General features: G+C 41.1%; 1 protein-coding gene across 5 annotated transcripts in view; it reads right to left on the reverse strand.

Annotated features, from left to right (window-relative positions):
• Nucleotides 1-6805: 6805 nt before the first annotated feature.
• The window catches only part of LOC106565661 (S-adenosylhomocysteine hydrolase-like protein 1), a 71171-nt gene continuing 54584 nt past the window's right edge, over nucleotides 6806-23392 (reverse strand). For all 5 annotated transcript variants that reach the window (XM_014133002.3, XM_014133003.3, XM_082959266.1 and 2 more), the window contains 12 exons: nucleotides 18879-18973; nucleotides 18647-18753; nucleotides 18426-18542; nucleotides 15957-16020; nucleotides 15070-15158; nucleotides 14626-14696; nucleotides 14306-14400; nucleotides 14041-14139; nucleotides 13893-13961; nucleotides 10295-10373; nucleotides 9796-9916; nucleotides 6806-9615 (listed from right to left, as the gene is read on the reverse strand). In XM_014133002.3, coding sequence (XP_013988477.1) covers nucleotides 9609-9615; nucleotides 9796-9916; nucleotides 10295-10373; nucleotides 13893-13961; nucleotides 14041-14139; nucleotides 14306-14400; nucleotides 14626-14696; nucleotides 15070-15158; nucleotides 15957-16020; nucleotides 18426-18542; nucleotides 18647-18753; nucleotides 18879-18973 — 1013 coding nt within the window. In that variant the 3' untranslated portion in view covers nucleotides 6806-9608. The remainder of the gene's footprint in view (nucleotides 9616-9795; nucleotides 9917-10294; nucleotides 10374-13892; nucleotides 13962-14040; nucleotides 14140-14305; nucleotides 14401-14625; nucleotides 14697-15069; nucleotides 15159-15956; nucleotides 16021-18425; nucleotides 18543-18646; nucleotides 18754-18878; nucleotides 18974-23392) is intronic.

A 23392-nucleotide genomic window follows, 5' to 3' on the forward strand; every position in this document is an offset into this window, starting at 1 on the left:
GGTTCTAACTTGGTGTACAGGGAGAGCACTGTAAGAACGGCCCATGTTCTGAATTCTGTCGCTGTACATATCAAAAGTGCTAAACAAATAGTTATATTGACTAACGTTCATCCTAGCTCGCTCAATGTCTTAATAGAAATGACTGGATTGCCTCTTATCCGCTTGTCGTGTCTTTATGCCATAGTTTGTACATCTCAATTGTCATTAGAAACCACATTTGTTTAAGCAAGTCAGCCATATCAGCTATGTTTTTTTTGGTTTTTTAGTTTTAGTTTCGCTGCCAGACAAGGCTCCACTGATAGCCAGGTGTTGCAGTGGTAAGATGTTAGGACTAGAGGTCGACCGATTACGATTTTTCAACGCCGATACCGATTATTGGAGGGCCAAAAAAGCCGATACCGATTAATCGGCCCGTTTTTTTATAATGACAATTACAACAATACTGAATGAACACTTATTTTAACTTAATATAATACATCAATAAAATCAATTTAGCCTCAAATAAATAATGAAACATGTTCAATTTGGTTTAAATAATGCAAAACAAAGTGTTGGAGAAGAAAGTAAAAGTGCAATATGTGCCATGTAAGAAAGCTAATGTTTAAGTGCCTTGCTCAGAACATGGGAACATATGAAAGCTAGTGGTTCCTTTTAACATGAGTCTTCAATATTCCCAGGTAAGAAGTTTTAGGTTGTAGTTATTATATTATTATAGGAATTATTGGACTATTTCGCTCTATACGATTTGTATTTCATATACCTTTGACTTTTGGATGTTCTTATAGGCACTTTAGTATTGCCAGTGTAACAGTATAGCTTCCGTCCCTCTCCTCGCTCCTACCTGGGCTCGAACCAGGAACACATCGACAACAGCCACCCTCGAAGCAGCGTTACCCATGCAGAGGAAGGGAAAAAACTACTCCAAGTCTCAGAGCGAGTGACGTTTGAAATGCTATTAGCGTGCACCTGGCTAACTAGCTAGCCATTTCACATCGGTTACACCAGCCTAATCTTGGGAGTTGATAGGCTTGAAGGGGTGTGTATAATTTGTGGAACGCTCTAACAGGAATCTGTTCCAAAAAACGTAAAGTAAAAGGTTGCCAACCAACAACGCATACAAAGTAGTAACGCTTTCAAACCTAGCTAACTAGCTGCCGAATAGGCATCAACTCACCACGTAGCTGATTCTTAATGTTTGTCCATAGGCAAACAGACATGTGAGGACAGACATTTTTCGGAATAAACGTGAGTGAAAAACGCAATGAAATAGACCACTCCCTACCCGGTATCTTATTCTGCCGCTATACAACTTTGTATGCGTTGTTTTTTGGAAACCTTGTTATTTACAAAGTTTTTGGAATAGATTCCTGTTGGAACATTCCACAAATTATACCCACCCAGGTTGAAGTCATAAACAGCACAATGCTTGAAGCACAGCTTTGAATGAATGCTTACGAGCCTGCTGCTGCCTACCACCGCTCAGTCAGACTGCTTTATCAAATCATAGACTTAATTATAATATAATAAACACACAAAAATACGAGCCTTGGGTCATTAATATGGTCGAATCTGGAAACTATCATCTCGAAAACATTTTTTTTTTTCAGTGACATGGAACCGTTCCGTATTTTATCTAACGGGTGACTAAATCTAAATATTCCTGTTAGGCATTGATGTTTATGGTTAGGTACATTGGTGCAACGACAGTACTTTTTTCGCAAATGCGCTTGTTAAATCAACACCCGTTTGTCGAAGTAGGCTGTGATTCAATGAAAATTAACAGGCACCGCATCGATTATATGCAACGCAGGACACGTTAGATAAACTAGTAATATCATCAACCATGTGAAGTTAACTAGTGATTATGTTAAGATTGATCGTTTTTTCTAAGTCTAATGCTAGCTAGCAACTTACCTTTGCTTCTTGCTGCCCTTCCGTTACAGGTAGTCAGCCTGTTAATGTTGGACTGGTAACCGAAGGTTGCAAAAACGAATCCCCCTGAACAAGGCAGTTAACCCCCGTTTCTAGGCCGTCATTGTAAGTAAGAATGTGTTCTTAATCTGACTTGCCTAGTTCAATAAAGGTGTAAAAAAATATATATATAAATAAATAAATCGAGGCAAGTCGGTGGCCAAAAATACCGATTACCAATTGTTATGAAAACTTGAAATCGGCCCTAATTAATCGGCCATTCCAATTAATCGGTCGACCTCTAGTTAGGACAGCTTTATGTAGGCCCTAACAGTTTGGGGGCACCGTTTGTCACTGTTATAGTACAATGAATGTATTGTTTAGTGTTGTGTTGTGGCTTTCCTGGCATGCATTCCACTTAATTTTTTATTTTTCACTGACTAGGACCCCTTGGTTCACTGGGCCTGTCCACAGGGGGTACTTGAGAAGACTCATGAGACCATAGGCTTACTGGTAAAATGCACATGAGGGGGTACTTCAGGGGTACGCCAGGCAGAGCAAAATTCAGTTGGTGGTACAATAATCGGAAAAGGTTGGGAACCACTGATCTTACCCAACATTAACCAAGCTCAGTCCTGGAAACCCCAAGGGGTGCACATTTAGTTTTTTTGCCCTAGCACCACACAGCTGATTTAAATAATCTAGTTTTGATTATTTGAATCCTGTGTAATTCTAGGGCAAAAAACCGAAACTTGCACCCCCTAATGTCCCCAGGACCGAGTCTGGGAAATGCCAACTAACCCTACATATACACCACATATATACATCACTATAAGCAAAAACCCACCACCCCTACTGTACCTATCCCACTACTTTGGCCCTAACAAATCCTACTCCAGACCAAATTCTGGGAGGATGCAACCCCTGTCGATCTTCTGCACTAAAATCTCTTACACCCCAAAACATTTATGCTGCTGCCACTACCACAATCTATCTTCTGGGATTTACTCTCCATCAGTTCAGTACAATTGATCAATCAAATGTATTTATAAAGCCCTTCTTACATCAGCTGATGTCACAAAGTGCTTTACAGAAACCCAGCCTAAAACCCCAAACAGCAAGCAGTGCAGGTGTAGAAGCACGGTGACTAGGAACAACTCCCTAGAAAGGCAGGAACCTAGGAAGAAACCTAGAGGAACCAGGCTATGAGGGGTGGCCAGTCCTCTTCTGGCTGTGCCAGGTGGAGATTATAACAGAACATGGCCAAGATGTTCAAATGTTCATAGATGACCAGCAGGGTCAGATAATAATAATCACAGTGGTTGTAGAGGGTGCAACAGGTCAGCACCTCAGGAGTAAATGTCAGTTGGCTTTTCATAGCCAATCATTCAGAGTATCTCTACCACACCTGCTGCCTCTAGAGAGTTTAAAACAGCAGGTCTGGGACAAAGTAGCACATCCGGTGAACAGTTGAAACCGGAGCAGCCCAGGTTGACTGGGGACAGCAAGGAGTCATCAGGCCAGGTAGTCCTGAGGCATGGTCCTAGGGCTCATGTCCTCTGAGAGAGTGAGAGAGAGAGAGAATTAGAGAGAGCATACTTAAATTCACATAGGACACCGGATAAGACAGGAGAAATACTCCAGATATAACAGACTGACCCTAGCCCCCCGACACAAACTATTGCAGCATAAATACTGGAGGCTGAGACAGGAGGGGTCGGGAGACACTGTGGCCCCGTCCGACGATACCCCCGGACAAGGTCAAACAGGCAAGCTATAACCCCACCCACTTTGCCAAAGCACACCAACTTACTGAGACAAGGCAGAGTATAGCCCACGAAGATCTCCCCCACGGCGCCAACCTGGACAGGAAGATCATGTCAGTGACTCAATCCACTCAAGTGACGCACCCCTCCTAGGGACGGCATGGAAGAGGACCAGTAAGCCAGTGACTAGGGTTTGAGGCAGAGAATCCCAGTGGAGAGAGGGGAACCGGCCAGGCAGAGACAGCAAGGGTGGTTCGTTGCTCCAGTGCCTTTCCGTTCGCCTTCACACTCCTGGGGCAGACTACTCAATCATAGGACCTACTGAAGAGGTGAGTCTTCAATAAAGACTTAAATGTCGAGACCTAGTCTATTTCTCTCACATGGATAGGCAGACCATTCCATAAAAATGGAGCTCTATAGGAGAAAGCCCTGCTTCCAGCTGTTTGCTTAGAAATTCTAGGGACATTGAGGCCTGCGTCTTGTGACCGTAGCGTACGTGTAGGTATGTACGGCAGGACCAAATCAGAAAGATAGGTAGGAGCAAGACAATGTAATGCTTTGTAGGTTAGCAGTATAATTTTTGCAATGTTATGTAGATAGAAAAAAGCTGTCATTGAAACAGTCTTGATATGTTCGTCAAAAAAGAGATCATGGTCCAGAGTAACGCAGAGGTCCTTCACAGTTTTTTTTGAGACGACTGTACAACCATCAAGATTAATTGTCAGATTCAACAGAAGATCTCTTTGTTTCTTGGGACCTAGAACTGACATCTCTGTTTTGTCCAAGTTTAAAAGTAGAACATTTACCGCCATCCGCTTCCTTATGTCTGAAACACAGGCTTCCAGGGAGGGCAATTTTGGGGCTTCACCATGTTTCATTGAAATGTACAGCTGTGTGTCGTCCGCATAGCAGTGAAAGTTAACATTTTGATTCCGAATGACATCACCAAGAGGTAAAATATATAGTGAAAATAATAGTGGTCCTAAAATGGAGCCTTGAGAAACACCGAAATGTACAGTTGATTTGTCAGAGGACAAACCATCTACAGAGACAAACTGATATCTTTCCGACAGATAAGATCTAAACCAGGCCAGAACTTGTCCGTGTAGACCAATTTGGGTTTCCAATCTCTCCAAAAGAATGTGGTGATCGACGATATCAAAAGCAGCATTAAGGTCTAGGAGCACAAGGACAGATTTACCCTTTTATCTGTGGATTAATTGTCAGAGTAGAGGACATTGTGCATTTCAGGTAAAATAACCCAATGTTTATATTTTTTTATTTAACCTTTATTTAACTAGGCAAGTCAGTTAAGAACAAATTCTTATTTACTATATGACAGCCTACCCCGGACAATGCTGGGCCAATTGGGCACCGCCCTATGGGACTCCCAATCACGGCCGGATGTGATGCAGGCTGAATTTGAACCAGGGACTGCAGTGACGCCTCTTGCACTGAGATGCAGTGCCTTAGACCGCTGCGCCACTCGGGAGCCCAGGACAAATTAACTAGCAACAGCAACCTAGATAGCTAAATTGCCATGAATGTTTAATGCTTTTCGACCTGTCCCCAAATTAATGTAGTTGGTTCAGAGTTCATGCGCGCCTGGTCCAGTCAGTGTCTGTCAGCTGTTCACATGACTGCAAGACTGGACCCTGCTACTGCATAAACCTCTGCTTTATCTAGAACTCTGAGTCACATCTTGGCAGTAATTTCCCTCTTGTCCATGGAGAACGTCTTGTGATTGGTTTTCCAACCCTGCACACCATTGTGACCAAACGATTGTGACCAAATTTACTGTGGTGCAGCAAAGGAGGATTCCATACGCGTCCTGAGGGACTGGCCCTTTCTGGATGATTTTGGTCAACAAGAGGTCAACTTATAACCAGCAGAGGTGAAAGAGATTGTAGCCTCTGTGTATGATCAACTGGCCCAGCACTCAGAATCCAAGATGATCGTTCAGTACAATGTCTCCTCTAAGAGCCAAATGGTGTCCAGAGACATCACCTGTCTGATGTTGAGGGCCATGAAGGTCTTTCCCAGTGGCTACTCTGGAAGATACCCTGTGAGATATGGTGACTGGGGAGCCACTGCAGAGTGGATGAGCACAAAACGGTGAACTACTGGACTATAATGTAACTTGGAACTGTTCCCAAAGCCCTCTTTCTACACGTTGACACATTTGTGTATGGCATCTTTGCAATTGACCCTACAATAACGAATGGTGAAGATGTGAAGAAGCACTTCTGCTTATCACAGCAGCTTTGGGTTGTTATCCAAGACAAGTTCACCAAAGAGCAAAGCTCTCCTATGAGCCTTGAAGAAATTACCTGATTTTGAAGAGAACCTGGACAAGGTTGACTCTGACCTGGGAGACATGCCCTACTCTGGATACGTTGCAGTATTCTCTGCAAACCAACTGAATATTGATGCCTTCATGGAGGACAAGGAGCTGTGCTTTAATGTCTCCCAAATGGTCTGCTGAAAAGTTGCTGTATTTCTAGAGCCCGTCTGCCATCAACAACAGCCCTGCAGTCATTGTAGGATCAGAAGACAGAGAAAATAGTAAGCTCTCTATGAATACAGTTTGTTAGTCAGACATGCTATTTAGTGAGTTACAACTGTGGTGCTATTTGTCAGTTTACAGTTGAGGAAACTTTGCAGCCTCGTATGCACTTGGCAGATTGACACTGGAGGAGAAACCATGCGAGCCAACAGAATATAATGGATTTGGAGGTGAATACTTAAAATACTTCTTTCAGGTGAACGTGAAATCACCCATAAAAGGAAGTTTCCTCCCGTGTTTGGAGGGCAGTGTAGCCTATTTCACCTGTGGCAGCTGTACACGTCCTAGCGCTGGACTAAAATAGTCATTTTTGGCCCAGTCTTAAAAAAATGTAAACAGCCAAATCAAATATTGTTTATACTTGAATCTATATTTTGTCATTTAAAGCACTGTTCACATGAATAAATTGTTTATTCATTGCATTTACTTAGTTGTTTTTCAAAATGTCTATACTGTGAATTTGTGTAAGAAGTAGTTGCTTAAGTGAAAAACCCTCATACAGTTAGTTCCAGAATTGGGCCTTGAGATCACATTAGGTAAATAATCACTTGTTAAACAATGGTGCACTAGCAGTTTTTATTTCAAACATCGAAAAGTTTATTAAAGGGATCGGTACACATCAACCAACAGAAAGCAGAAAAATAAATAGCAGCATCAGAGAGCAGTCAGATTAAAGTAAAACAACTTGAATTGTGACTCAGCCAGACTATACATCAACCACTCAGATAATACACAGAAAAATAATACATAGTACTGTATAATTTAACAATATAATTTAATTTGCAAAGCTCAAATAAAAAAGGTTGTTTTGTCACAACCAGAGATACATAAGCGATTCTCACATCATGTACATCACATTGATCCTTGCTTTAAATCAGGGATGTGCACTGGCCCCCCTTTTGTAGGCCTGCGGATCAATTTCACCCAAAAAATAAATAAATACATTTTAGGAACTCAGTCGGGGTCTCAACTTATTTTTGATAGTTGGAATAGTAGAATACACAAGGTGCAATTATGAAATTTGATTGTGTGCATCAGCAGTTTCTGTTATGTCAGTCACCGACAGTCACTCAATTAGCCCAAATTGCAGAACACTGTTGCATACAACATCCAAATGACCCTGGACTTGTGAGCTGGTCAGATAACACTTAACTGCTAGACATGGTTTCATTAACTGACTATATTTGTCAGTTATTATGACATCCTGCTAGACGTTATGGTTCTGACAGTATAAACAAATCTAAAGTATGAGAGATTCAATTAACTAAAACAGAATTTGAATTCAGAGGCATTGTAATCAACACAGTGCATGTAAAGGCATTCTGGTTTTACTTCATGGCATGCTTTTGGTAGTGCTATACAGATAATATCCAAGGGAAGAAAAATATTTACTGTAGCTTCAAAAACAATGGTAAGTCCAAAACAGGTAAATTCAAACTATTATGTTCTCTTACAATGGAAATAACTAAATGCTGACACATTAAGCAGTTTGGGTACCCCCAATAAGTACAAATCTTTATGAGACCACTACAGTGATGCACATCTTGGTGCATAGTGATTATACTGCAGAATCAGAACACTGTTGGACAGCTTTCAAAGAGGAATAGAGTGGACAGACATAATCCTACAAGTGATGAATACGTGCAGTAGCAGATGGGTCACAAGGCACTGTCACTTGACCAGTAACCAAAGTTACGACACCAATACCACGCCAACAATGTCCTTCTCACGCTTATGTCCTTGGTTGTAATGCTCAACAGCTTTTAGTGCAAAGAAGAAAGCGCTTTATATCACAGTTACATCAGCTAATATATATATAAATAAAACAGTATCTTTTGTTTCACACAGCTAAAATGGAAGGACAGAAAACACTGAAAATTGTACACACAGATGTGGTCTGTATTCAACCGACCGGTAATACATACAGATTATTTACCCTCTGTAATATTCATCTGCAGGTGGAACTAAAAAACATTACTCAACCGAATAACAACTCTCCTTATGGAGTAGACCTTCAATGTGATGGTGACATGAAAACAGGCAAGTATGGATGCAGAGAACAGACAGAAGGACAACATGGTGATCAGGAACGTTAAGTGAAAAACAGATTCACGTCACACAAAAAGGGATACTAGTTACTACTAGTAATAACAATACTAAAATCAGCCAACTACTGCATTTTAAAAAAATCACTTCAATAAACTTAATTCCACATTGTTTAGACCAGGGATGGAGAAATGGCAATGCACTATTGTCCTTTGAGCCTGATAAGACTCCTACAATGCAAAACATTCCAGTGTTATTACCATGTGAGACTCAATCAAAACCAGTGCCAGATTGGATAGTCACTCTTCTGGTTACACATACCTTTCTGTATCTTACACTTCTAAATGTTGTTAGTGAAGATAATTGCATTTCTGTACTGTACATGCACACATGGACTATACAAAGAAAATCATATATTGCCCTTTTAGTCTATTTAAAAAATAAAAAAAAATTATTTAACTAGGCAAGCCAGTTAGGAACAAATTCTTATTTACAATGACGGCCTAGGAACAGTGGGTTAACTGCCTTGTTCAGGGGCAGAACGACAGATTTTTACCTTGTCAGCTCGGGGATTCGATCTTTCAACCGTTCGGTTACTGGCCCAACACTCTAACCACTAGGCTACCTGCCGCCCCAATACAGTACAGTCAGTACAGATACTCATATTTTCTATCTATCTCTCTTCCTCAGTTCTGTTTCAGAGGAAGAGAGATAGAGATCAGTAAAATGACAAGCTGCTAGTAAACATCTATATGGGTATACACATGGTCCAGCAGGAAACGTGACAATGTCTTTAAATGGAACACTGAGGTTGAGTCTTTCTAGTGTGGAGGCCATTTCTCCCTGTTCCCTTGGCTGGAATGTAATTATTTGAGAAGAGCGACATCAATGCAGACAGAAAATATAAATCTCAATTACAACAATCCCCTTCCCTACACAGTCAATTGGCACAATAATAAAGATCTATCAAACTACAAATAAAACATCAGAAAAATGTCTTATTCTACTGGAGAGTGGGAATGAAATCAGACGTGTGTATATATCTCAAGCAGACAGCTGAGTTTAGGTGCTGTACTTTCAATTGGTGATTCATGACCAGTGGGGTCCTGTATGTTGGTTTCTTAGAGTGTGTATTTCCAGAACTAATGGTGAAACTAAATACACAAAACAGCAAGTGAAACAGGGTCACACCTACTGTAGAAGATGAAGGAATAGGAGTGAAGTGTCTCTAAAAAAACTAAATATATATTTCATTATCTTCTGGTCATCCAAGCCTTGTCCAAGTCAAGGAGTGCAGAGTTGTGGGCCGTTCATGCAAGCTAATACCTATGAATACCGAAAATGAACATATTAGTCAAATGTATGTACTGAAGTTATAAAAACCTTCACTTAACTTGATTGGACCAATAAGAACATTTGTTGTGGCTGTGGGGATGAAATGCAGAAATTAAGATAAATCTGATATTTTGGTGACATTTAAAGGGATGTTAACAGGGACATTTGTACCTGTAGTAGTTGGGTTTGAATGGGCCATTCTTGTTGAGGCCCAGGTACTTGGCCTGCTCATCTGAGAGCTCCGTTAGGTGGGCATCAAAGGTGGGCAGGTGCAGGCTGGCAACATACTCATCTGAGACAATCACAACACACATACAATTATAGAAGTAATAAGCAATGTTTTTATAATTGTATTCATCAAATTTCTGTCTGTATGCTTGAATACCAAATAAGTTACAGAATTGATTTGTAATGTCTCATTCACATCACCAGATGGCATAAGTAGGGCCTCAGAGACTAGTGAAAGTGGTTTGCACAGCATGTCCAAAACAAGCATTTGTGAAACAGTATTATGTCCACAGAGACAGGGATAAAACAGCTAAAGCAAGAATTGTGTTGTGTAGCTAGCTAGACCATAACATAATAATAACTACCACTACAGACATTATTTATCTGTATTTTCTTGTAACGCGCCAAACATGGCAGGGTATAAGGGCTGTCCATTACTCACCCATCTTCTTGGGAAGCAAGTAGACATCCTGTTTGTAGCGGCCCTCTGGAGCATTGTACAGCTCAATAAGAGCCAGAGCCTGTTGGAGAAATTAAGCACAATACACAATCATTAGTATACACACAATCTCAAGAATAGATGGGTCATTACAACAATTAGGTGCCTTTTGATTAGTGTAACTACTTTTGATTTCACGTCATTTTAACCGTGTCATAAAGAAACATGTTCAACGTCATAGAAAACACATTATTTTATTAAATGTTTTTGTAGTCGTTTCTCTATAATACTACTAGTCACCTAGGAATTTTATGAAGTTGGCTTTAGCTAGCCCAGATAGCCTGAAATGGCTTCTTGGTAGCTAGTTATCAATCAAGTTAGTTAGACAAGCGAGTGACTATCTTAGCTGGCATGCCTGCTGGCAAGGTTGGTAGACTTTAGAAAAGTAAGCAATTACTACAAGTACTGAAGACTCACATTCCTTTCAATCTTTTACCCATCGTTTACCAGAGATGCAGAGAAGCATATATTGTTTATTTAAACAAATTACCATCAGACAGGAGGATACAGACAGCTCAAGAGGTATGCTTAGATATACAGAAAATAAAACTTTTTTTTTTACATATGATTATGGCTTTAGATTGCAGGAAAAAGCTATAACTTCCAGACGGGGGGCCGAGCCCCTCTCCTGACCACGCACCCAGACATCCTAACGTACCTTGTGCCCCTTCCGATTTTTGGGGTGCATGTGTAATTCAGGTCAACTAATGTTGAACACTTATCGTTACTAGTGAGATTCCAGTAACCAATCATATTATACTATATTTCTATTGATGTTTAAGTTGACAACTATTACAAATCAGCTGTCAGAAGCTGCATGACAGGCAGTTTATTTTGAGCCAATCAAAACTCAATATTATTTTAGTCCCTCTCCTAACCTCACGTTATACACCAGTCGGCGCCATCATACTGAAAAAAAAGAGCTAGAACGGAACGTGAAGAGCTACTGCCATTCCATAGAAGAAAAACTAAGTTAAAAATCATTGAGAAGTTGTATGAAACTGAACTAAAAAGAGAGAACTGGATATTAACACTCACTTATCTATACAAACGTGCTGTGAAGGGATTGAGGGAAAGATTGACGCCAGGATTTGGTCAGGTTTTTTGAGTATGGATTCAGTTCCACCAAGGAACCCAGGACATCGATAAGAAGATTTGCATGCAAAGATGTATTTTCCTTAGAGAACACTGAATTTGCACTGCCATACTACGGTGTGATAGGATTCTTCTTGCAAGACATCATTCCATCATACATTGCAGTGGGATTGTTATAAGCACATGCTACACTTAAACACCTTAGTGTTATATTGATCCCATCTTAGTGATTTATAAGTCAGTATTTGGGAATTGGTTTGTGTTTTTCTGTGGATTGATGTTTATTGTATTGCTATTGAACATTGACATCAGAGCTCCTCAGATTAAGATAGAGTTGGGTGCACCCTACTAAACTATAGGCAGGATATATGGCCGATATCTAAGTCTATTGTACTATTGATGTATTTCATTCATATTGAGCTGATTGTACAAATTTCACATATCAATATTTACTCAAGGTGATTAATTTCTTTGTAAGTATTTTTATTTACAAAATACATGTCGGCATTCTTTTCCTAAATGGTTTTCATTTCACCCTACTGCTCCAGTAGCGAACCTAACTGGTCCAATAGAGTTTAAGCTTGAACATACAGTAGCCCATAGCGTTAAGAAATTGTTACACATAATGCCCCTGGATTGGTGTAACTTGTTGTTGCACAAGGTGCTTAAGTTCAGAATGGCTGTCAGTCAAAACCCATACAGAGTTTTGAAGCAGAGACCCTGAACTCTGACATCATGTATAGCATGTTACTGTACAGCAACTGCATTCCAAATTAGGTGCTTATCAGTGTCCAAATCTGCCATTTTCAAACTGTATACGGGTATGAGTGTAAAGGGCTACATGAAAAAATTACTACAGTAAGTATCAAATAAAGTAACAGGGTTGATGACTTAATCTTAAATCAGCCATGAATCCCCTTGTGACAGGGGGAATGGAAGCTTGTTGTGTGCAAAAGGGAGGGGCAATTGAATGCAAGCTTCACAATTTTTGTTTTTATTGCTAAAATATTTCTAGCCTCTCTCTATGGCAAAGGGAAAGGGGGATACCTGGGGTAACAGGGTTGACGTGTTATGCTCCACCAATAAACATCAGAAAATGGCCATAAAGAGTAGAACCAGCTCACTTGCTTTTACACTATGATCTATTATTACATGTTCATTACATGTTTCTTTTGAAAACCTTTTTGAAGGAACAGTTTCACCATATTAAAACGAGAGTTCTGTGCACGTAACAGGGTTTACCTTAAAATGAGGGACAGCGTTGTTGTTTTTTTAATCTTAAAATGAATCACTAATCACATTTTAAAATCTTCAGAAATGACCTTGTCAGAGCAACAAAATAATTAGGGCTTTACAATGATGGTGAATAATGTTGGGATTAAGTGGGTTAAAAACTTCCTAGAAGTCACAGAGGATGCTATATACAGCTGCAATATGTAACTTTTTGGGATACCTGACCAAATTCACATAGAAAAGTGAGTTATAGATCTGGCCTTCTCATTGAAAGCAAGTCTAAGAAGGGTTTCTATGTGCATTATTTATATGCTTCCCGTTCTTAAGTATTTTACTTTCGGGTTTGTACACCAGCTTCAAACCGCTGAAAATAAAAAATATAATTTTTGGTTATGAAAAATATATTTCACAGCGGTTTAGATGGTACAGGCGTGGCCATGCACACCTCCAACTCAATCATCAAGTTTGCAGACGACACTACAGTGGTAGGCTTGATTACCAACATGATGAGACGGCCTACAGGGAGGAAGTTAGGGCCCTCGGAGTCTGGTGTCAGGAAAATAACCTCACACTCAACGTCAACAAAACAAAGGAGATGATTGTGGACTTCAGGAAACAGCAGAGGGAGCAGCCCCCTATCCACATCCACAGGACAGTAGTGGAGAAGGGGGAAAGTTAAGTTCCTCGGCGTACACATCACGGACAAACTGAAATGGTCCACCCACACAGACAGCGTGGTGAAGGCGCAGAGGCTGAAGAAATTTGGCTTGTCACCAAAAACACTCACAAACTTTTACAGATGTACAATCGAGAGCATCCTGTCGGGCTGTATCACCGCCTGGTACGGCAACTGCTCCGCCCACAACCATAAGGCTCTCCAGAGGGTAGTGAGGTCTGCACAACACATCACCGGGGGCAAACTACCTGCCCTCCAGGACACCTACACCACCCGATGTCACAGGAAGGCGAAAAAGATCATCAAGGACAACAACCACCCGAGCCACTGCCTGTTCACCCCGCTAACATCCAGAAGGTGAGGTCAGTACCTGTGCATCAAAGCTGGGACCGAGAGACTGAAAAACAGCTTCTAAATTCAGGCTGTAACAACAAAATGTGGATAAAGTATAGGGGTATGAATACTTTCTGAAGGCAGTGTAAACCCACAGACTGCTATCTGTTGCTTGTTAGCTACTGTGGGGAGTGTCTGTATTACCTGGGTCGTGGCTGTGATTGACAGGACGAAAGTAGGAACTGTGGAGCAGCTGAGGTTCAGGAGACGACCCTGAGGGAGAGAAACTTTTTATTTGCTATGTGGGAGTATATGTGCATGTGTGTATGTGTGTGTGTGTGTAACTTCCCACCTCGGCCAGCAGGATGACCCTCTTGCCATCAGGCCAGATGACATGGTCCACCTGAGAGCACACTCTCTCCCAAGTCAGCTCTGGGGTCCGCAGGCTCGCCTGAGGAGCAGGTCACACAGATCAGCAGACCAACACACTATGCACTCTCAAGCACACTACTAAAAGTCTTAATATGCAGTACATGAACTTCATATTCCCTGGAAAGGCTCCGTTGATTTTTATGTTCTACTGTAGTAACGAATTGTGTTGTGTTAAAGTTTCTCACCACGTCAATCTCAGTGTTGGAGTGTCCCATGTTGCACACGATGGAGCCGTTCTTCATACGGTCCAGCTGGTCCCTGGTCACCACGTTCTTATTCCCTAGGAGACCACAGGAAAAACACCAGTCTAAAACCTCCATCTACATAGAGCTTAGCAGCACAAACTCTCCCTATTAGATGATGCAAAGGGCCATGTATGTATGTCAATGCATTTATTGATTGTGACAGGCATGGACTGGAAGCCCATAGATTAATGTATTTCCATAAAAGCAGTCCCCTGTACAGAAAGTTGATTGAATAAGTAAGGTAGTTTGATGTTGTTTACCAGTGCATGTGATGATGATGTCCACCTGACGGATGACCTCATTAAGCTTGACCACCCTGAAGCCATCCATGCTGTTCAAACACATGGGGAGAGACAGGTTAGTAAGAACAGATGGGGGTAGACAGGTGCTCTGCCTACAGTAGAGTTGGTTAGTACTGGTCTAGAGTGCCATTCAACTAATAAGGCTCTTTTGTTTTATTTAAAAGGTTTAATACGCTACCATCTAGTTTCTATCGTGTTATCCTAATGATGAAAGCCAGTTCAGGTTTTCGGGTTTATATTTTGATGGAGAATTTCTGTTTCAAAGGTTTATCTTAGAGCAGGACATAGAGACTCCTCTGTCCAGAGGGTTTTGTGGTCTAATTCATGGTGTCATTTCTCTGGATCAGCAGTGCTCTACATTTGGCACTTTCTGCTTCCTACTTCCCGTTTCCTGTCCCTCACCAGGCCTGCAGGGAGCAAATGGGATCAATCTCTGTGACGTAGACAATGGATCCCATGGCTTTCAGTGCAGCAGTGCAACCTTTCCCAACCTGCAGGGAGAGCATATCACATTAGAATTACATAATATGATCGCATCACATTGACCTCAATCAACAGAAAAGGCCACAATGGACCCACAAAATAACATGCATATCAGTAAACCTTGACGTCCACATTAAAAACTCTATAGAGGCCGAACACTTTAGACGAAATATACAATAACTTAGCATGACATGGCATTGAACTCTTCAGTATATACATGTACAAGTATGTACTGTATAGGTGATTATCATTATACAGAGTGCACATATTTTTTATAGCAGGTTTAGCGTAGCCAGCACAAACTCAGTCTATTCAAACATAACTACATATACAATATGAAAACCCTGTGATGGAAATAAAAAAAATGTGTGCTTTTCTAATAACTAATTTCTGTGTTCATTCAAGTGACTGATTTGAACGAATCCTCACTATCAGTATCTGCAATTTGGCAGTACGCCCAAAACCTTGTTTAGAGAAAGGGTTATCTCAGTTTCAAGGTCTCAGCTTAGAGAGAAGAAGCATTATGAGGTATTGGTCTGTCACATGCATGACCCAGTATTGGTCGATAACATGAATGAAGCAAACGTTAATGATGAATTAATTATGAATAAGCTAAATCATGCAAATATAACTTGTCTGTATATAAGAGAACTAGCGGAACTGCCCCGGGGGGAGCAACTGAACGACATGTGTACTTTGTGCATTGAATTAGTTGGAACCTCTCCAGCGCGCTGATAATAAAGAATAATGCATTTCAGATTGACTTCCGAATGTCCCTGTGTAGAATTTCCACGACACCCCCTTACCTCTCCATAACCACAGACAACCACCTGCTTTCCTCCAAACATCACGTCTGTGGTCCTCTTCAGGCTGCAGACAGAAACATGGAGATAGAGACAGGGGAAACATTAAGATACAGGAAGTTGGCCTTTCTATGTTATATTGAAACGCCAGGAAGAGTGAAGTGGGCAGTAGCAGTCTATAAAAGCAATTTCCCAGGCCACTGGATCACACAGTCCATGTTGTTAGCCTGATGTATTGGCCTTGTGTGTGTGTGTGTGTGTGTGTGTGTATGTATATATATATATATATATATATCAAAAAGTTGCGGCTTATAGTCCGGAAATTACTACATGGATCACACTGGCCATGTTGTTAGCCTGATGTATTGGCCTTGTGTGTGTGTGCGGCTTAAACAATGACGCGGCTAACATATGGATTTTTCCCGCTTTCAATTTTTTTTTAACCTCTCTGGGCAAACGTCCCACCCTAGTCAACACCCAGTGGAATCCCGTGGCGCGAAATACAAATACCTAAAAAATGCTATAACTTCAATTTCTCAAACATATGACTATTTTACCCCATTTGAAAGATAAGACTCTCCTTTATCTAACCACACTGTCCGATTTCAAAAAGGCTTTACAACGAAAGCAAAACATTAGATTATGTCAGCAGAGTACCCAGCCAGAAATAATCAGACACCCATTTTTCAAGCTAGCATATAATGTCACAAAAACCACAGCTAAATGCAGCACTAACCTTTGATGATCTTCATCAGATGACACTCCTAGGACATTATGTTATACAATACATGCATGTTTTGTTCAATCAAGTTCATATTTATATCAAAAACCAGCTTTTTACATTAGCATGTGACGTTCAGAACTAGCATTCCCACCGAACACTTCCGGTGAATTTACTAAATTACTCACGATAAACGTTCACAAAAAACATAACAATTATTTTAAGAATTATAGATACAGAACTCCTTTATGCAATCGCGGTGTCCGATTTTAAAATAGCTTTTCGGTGAAATCACATTTTGCAATATTCTGAGTAGATAGCCCGGCCATCACAGGCTAGCTATTTTGACACCCACCAAACTCAGATTTACTATAAGAAAAATTGGATTACCTTTGCTGTTCTTCGTCAGAATGCACTCCCAGGACTTCTACTTCAACAACAAATGTTGGTTTGGTTCCAAATAATCCATAGTTATATCCAAATAGCGGCGTTTTGTTCGTGCGTTCAAGACACATCAGCAATTTCCAAACACCTGAAGGTACCACGTTCATCTGTACAAGTATAGTATAAACACCATGGGACCACGCAGCCGTCATACCGCTCAGGAAGGAGACGCGTTCTGTCTCCTAGAAATGAACGTACTTTGGTGCAAATAGTGCAAATCAATCCCAGAACAACAGCAAAGGACCTTGTGAAGATGCTGGAGGAAACAGGTACAAAAGTATCTATATCTACAGTAAAACGAGTCCTATATCGACATAACCTGAAAGGCTGCTCAGCAAGAAAGAAGCCACTGCTCCAAAACCACCATAAAAAAGCCAGACTACGGTTTGCAACTGCACATGGGGACATAGATCGTACTTTTTGGAGAAATGTCCTCTGGTCTGATGAAACAAAAATATAACTGTTCGGCCATAATGACCATCGTTATGTTTGGAGGAAAAAGGGGGAGGCTTGCAAGCCGAAGAACACCATCCCATCCGTGAAGCACGGGGTTGGCAGCATCATGTTGTGGGGGTGCTTTGCTGAAGGAGGGACTGGTGCACTTCACAAAATAGATGGCATCATTAGGAAGGAAAATGATGTAGATATATTGAAGCAACATCTCAAGACATCAGTCAGAAAGTTAAAGCTTGGTCGCAAATGAGTCTTCCAAATGGACAATGACCCCAAGCATACTTCCAAAGTTGTTGCAAAATGGCTTAAGGACAACAAAGTCAAGGTATTGGAGTGGCCATCACAAAGTCCTGACCTCAAACCTATAGAAAATGTATGGGCAGAACTAAAAAAGCGTGTGCGAGCAAGGAGGCCTACAAACCTAACTCAGTTACACCAGCTCTGTCAGGAGGAATGGGCCAAAATTCACCCAGTTTATTGGGGGAAGCTTGTGGAAGGCTACCTGAAACGTTTGACCCAAGTTAAAAATTTAGAGGCAATGCTACCAAATACTAATTAAGTGTATGTAAACGTCTGACCCACTGGGAATGTGATGAAAGAAATAAAAGCTGAAATAAATCACTCTACTATTATTCTGACATTTCACATTCTTAAAATGAAGTGGTGATCCCAACTCCCTAAGACAGGGAATTTTTACTAGGATTAAATGTCAGGAATTGTGAAAAACTGAGTTTAAATGTATTTGGCTAAGGTGTATGTAAACCTCCGACTTCAACTGTATGTACAAAGAGCACTGAGGTGTCATAGCGAGGGAACATTCACTTGTATGCTTGAAAGGTACATTTAACACCTACCCATCCAAGATAGACTCTCTGCAGCAGTAGAGGTTGTCAAACTTCTGCTTTGTCACAGAGTCATTTACGTTCATGGCTGGCACACACAGCTTGCCTGCTTTGGACAGCTGGTACAACCTTTAAGGCAAAGAGAAAGTAACAAAGTAACTAAGCTCAGAGTTACCTGTTGATCTTATGAATATGTATGATTGAGAATGTATTGTAATCAGAAATAAAATCACCTGTGGACCCCAGTCACACTCTCCTCCACAATGCCCCTGATCTTCTTGAAGCCGTTGGGGTATTTCTTATACACCCAGTGAGTCAAGTCCCCTCCGTCATCAAGGATCTACCACAGACACAGCAAGAGATAACATTCTCAACACGCAAACACATATCAGTAACAGAAAATGGTCAACAAGGACGTTTGTCTTGCTGTTAAAGGAGGGTAATTGACAAGAGTTCTATGGGTACCATGTTAGGCTGCCACCCCTCCATGTTGATGCACTTGTTGATACACCACCAGAAGTCATCCTCCGATTCCCCCTTCCAGGCAAAAACAGCCACACCTGCAGAAATGACAAGGTAGTTGGGAGAATAAAATGGGTTTAGAAATTACAATATTTCTCCAGATCAGACATAGCTCACAACATACACTGCTCAAAAAAATAAAGGGAACACTTAAACAACACAATGTAACTCCAAGTCAATCACACTTCTGTGAAATCAAACTGTCCACTTAGGAAGCAACACTGATTGGCAATACATTTCACATGCTGTTGTGCAAATGGAATAGACAACAGGTGGAAATTATAAGTAATTAGCATGACATCCCCCAGTAAAGGAGTGGTTCTGCAGGTGGGGACCACAGACCACTTCTCATTTCCTATGCTTCCTGGCTGATGTTTTGGTCACTTTTGAATGCTGGCAGTGCTTTCACTCTAGTGGTAGCATGAGACGGAGTCTACAACCCACACAAGTGGCTCAGGTAGTGCAGCTCATCCAGGATGGCACATCAATGCGAGCTGTGGCAAGAAGGTTTGCTGTGTCTGTCAGCGTAGTGTCCAGAGCATGGAGGCGCTACCAGGAGACAGGCCAGTACATCAGGAGACAGTACGTGCAGTACGTTTGGCATTTACCAGAGAACACCAAGATTGGCAAATTCGCCACTGGCGCCCTGTGCTCTTCACAGATGAAAGCAGGTTCACACTGAGCACGTGACAGACGTGACAGAGTCTGGAGACGCCGTGGAGAACGTTCTGCTGCGTGCAACATCCTCCAGCATGACCGGTTTGGCGGTGGGTCAGTCATGGTGTGGGGTGGCATTTCTTTGGGGGGCCGCACAGCCCTCCATGTGCTCGCCAGATGTAGCCTGACTACCATTAGGTACCGAGATGAGATCCTCAGACCCCTTGTAAGACCATATGCTGGTGCGGTTGGCCCTGGGTTCCTCCTAATGCAAGACAATGCTAGACCTCATGTGGCTGGAGTGTGTCAGCAGTTCCTGCAAGAGGAAGACATTGATGCTATGGACTGGCCCGCCCGTTCCCCAGACCTGAATCCAATTGAGCACATCTGGGACATCATGTCTCGCTCCATCCACCAACGCCACGTTGCACCACAGACTGTCCAGGAGTTGGCGGATGCTTTAGTCCAGGTCTGGGAGGAGATCCCTCAGGAGACCATCCGCCACCTCATCAGGAGCATGCCCAGGCGTTGTAGGGAGGTCATACAGGCACATGGAGGCCACACACACTGCTGAGCCTCATTTTGACTTGTTTTAAGGACATTAAATCAAAGTTGGATCAGCCTGTAGTGGTTTTCCACTTTAATTTTGACTGACTCCAAATCCAGACCTCCATGGGTTGATAAATTGGATTTCCATTGATTATTTTTGTGTGATTTTGTTGTCAGCACATTGAACTATGTAAAGAAAAAAGTATTTAATAAGATTATTTCTTTCATTCAGATCTAGGATGTGTTGTTTAAGTGTTCCCTTTATTTTTTTGAGCAGTATATATAGAAGCTAAGGCCCTTTTTAAACAACAGCACAGGGTCCTGAGCGATTAACAAGTTAAGACCCTTCATTCTGGAGAGAGCAGAACCGATGATGTTTGAACACACGGTGCTTGATGTCCTTATAATCTGTTGTAAAGTCATTAATATAACGACCTTCAGCTTAACTCTAGACATCTGGACCTGCACAACGGTCCAACCACAACACCACAGAGCCTAGAACAGCCCCCGCATCTGTAGGCTCCTCCAGGTAGACTTACATAACCCTGCTCACTAAACACCAGGGCCGGGACGATACTCGTTGGTATCGTAGCAAGGAAACAAAGTGGATTAAACTTCTTTAGGAAAACAGCCCTAATGTTGGAAACAAACATTATGTCATCATCCAGAGTCACATGTATTTATTTTCTAAGCTACAGCTCAAAACATGTTACATACAGCAGGTTTTTAACGATCAAACAGTTATGCCTGCTTCGTGTTTTCCTTTTTGCCATGGAAAGATTATTTCAATACTGGTATCGTCCCAGCTCTACTAAACACTTCAGCTCTCTACCATTAAAGCCCACTTTACACCCTCATAAATCACTCAGGAAACGGGTGTCAATAGCAGCCAGAACTACCAGTATTGACATCAGTATTGAACAGTCATGTAGGATTTAAGGTACACTAGCTTATCAGGGTTAGCTTCACTGTAGGCCTATTCACCTATACTGGTATGTGTGTCACTATACTGCTATTTGTGTCATGACCAATTGTTGTGAACTGACCTAACCTTTGAATATTTAACATTGTGTTATAAAGCCTGCATTATGTTATAAGCATGGCAGAAACAGAGGGCCCTCCATATGTTTATTTATTTATGTAGATTAGCTTCAGCAGAAACAGCAGCTACTTTTCCTGGGGTCCACAAAAAAAATAAACAAGTAACAAAACACTGATAGATCCGGACAGTCACAAATGTAAAATAAAGATAATAATAAATAATTAAGATACCTTGATATTTAATCTAACGGGGACCAACTGTTTTAAAAATATCGGTATCTTTCATACCGTTTGTTGATCATGCTGGGCTAAAGGCTTCCATGTGAAAACCTGTTTGGATGCCATTTTATTTTTTGCTAATCTGTTGCTGCGCATGTTGTGTATTTTGTGGCATTGCATTAGTGCCGACATTGGGGAAAATGTCAGTAATTTCCAGGTCGTCATTACATTTTTTCTGGAAATGTGAAGTGATCCCGGTTACCCATGTTAATCCCTACTTGGTGGCCAATAGCAGCACCCCAAAAGAAGAGGCTTTAGATGAGGCAAGTGAATTTACAACTAAAACAGTTCAACAACATTCGACATGAGATCCTCTCTAAGCTTTACGAGAATATGGCTCTGAATATATACAACACCCCCATAGGCATTCCTGTCTTTTCTGTAGATATACAAGGATATGTGTTCTTTAAACCAAGAGGGGATAATAAGCTAGGTCTCTTGTCTCTAAAGCTGTTATCCTGTGATTTTTAAGAGAGGATCAGACATCAGGTGATAACTGCAGCAGGACAGAAGGCCTTCTGGTAATTTCCACCCCAGAGAGAGCAGAGCAGGCAGGCTGAAACAGAAGCTGCCAGAGGACAGCTCCATAAAGACCAACTGTTTATTAGAAATAGATAGTGTGACAGATGTCGCTTTACACAATGATGTGGGAAAGGGAGGGCTTACGTAAAAAAATAATTACCAAAAAATAAAGTGGTACACAAAAAAAACATCCTAAGCCCTGCTATTGAATGGGAGGGGTGGGGAGATTTTGAAAGCTCTGTGATTCTTCTGCCATGCTACTCGTCCCATATGACCATACAGCTAGAAACACGCTATACAGTACCTGGGCTTAGGACCTCTATTCTACTGACAGTCTTTTCTTAGTTAACCTATCTAGTCCTCAAATCCCTGCCTCTTTCTCTGTGTCTGTAAGTACAGTGCATTTGAAAAGTATTCAGAACCCTGGACTTTTTCCACTTTGTTACATTACAGCCTTATTGTAAAACGTATATCTACACACAGTACCCCATAATGACAAAGCGAACACAGGTTTAGAATATTTTCAAACAGAAATACCTTATTTGTATAGGTATTCAGACCCTTTGCTATGAGACTCAAAATTGAGCTTAGCTGCATCCTGTTTCCATTGATCATCCTTGAGATGTTTCTACAACTTGATTGGAGTCCACCTGTGGTAAATTCAATTGATTGGACATGATTTGGAAAGGCACACACCTGTCTATACAAAGGTACTACAGTTGACAGTGCATGTCAGAGCAAAAACCAAGACATGAGGTCAAAGGAATTCAAATCAAATCAAATGTATTTGTCACATACACATGGTTAGCAGGTGTTAATGCAAGTGTAGCGAAATGCTTGTGCTTCTAGTTCTGACCATGCAGTAATATCTAACAAGTAATCTACCAATTCCACAACAACTACCTTGTACACACAAGTGTAAAGGAATGAATATGAATATGTACATAAAAATAAATGAGTGATGGCCGAATGGCATAGGCAAGATGTAATAGATGGTATGGAGTACAGTATATACATATGAGATGAGTATTGTAGGGTATGAAAACATATAAAGCAGCATTGTTTAAGGTGGCTAGTGATACATTACATCAGGATGGCAAGATGCAGTAGATGGTATAGAGTACAGTATATACATATCAGATGAGTAATGTAGGTTATGAAAACATTATATAAAGTGGCATTGTTTAAAGTGGCTAGTGATACATCTAATTACATCAAGATGGCAAGATGCAGTAGATGGTATGGCGTACAGTATATACATATGAGATGAATAAAGTAGGTTATGTAAACATGATCTAATATAAATAATATAAAGTGGCAAGTGATAAATTGATTACATCAATTTTCCCATTATTAAAGTGGCTTGAGTTGAGTCAGTATGTTGGCAGCAGCCACTCACTGTTAGTGAT

This window comes from Salmo salar, chromosome 12 (assembly GCF_965601325.2).
Source record: "Salmo salar chromosome 12, fSalSal1, whole genome shotgun sequence".
In the NCBI taxonomy this organism is placed as follows: Eukaryota; Metazoa; Chordata; class Actinopteri; order Salmoniformes; family Salmonidae; genus Salmo; species Salmo salar.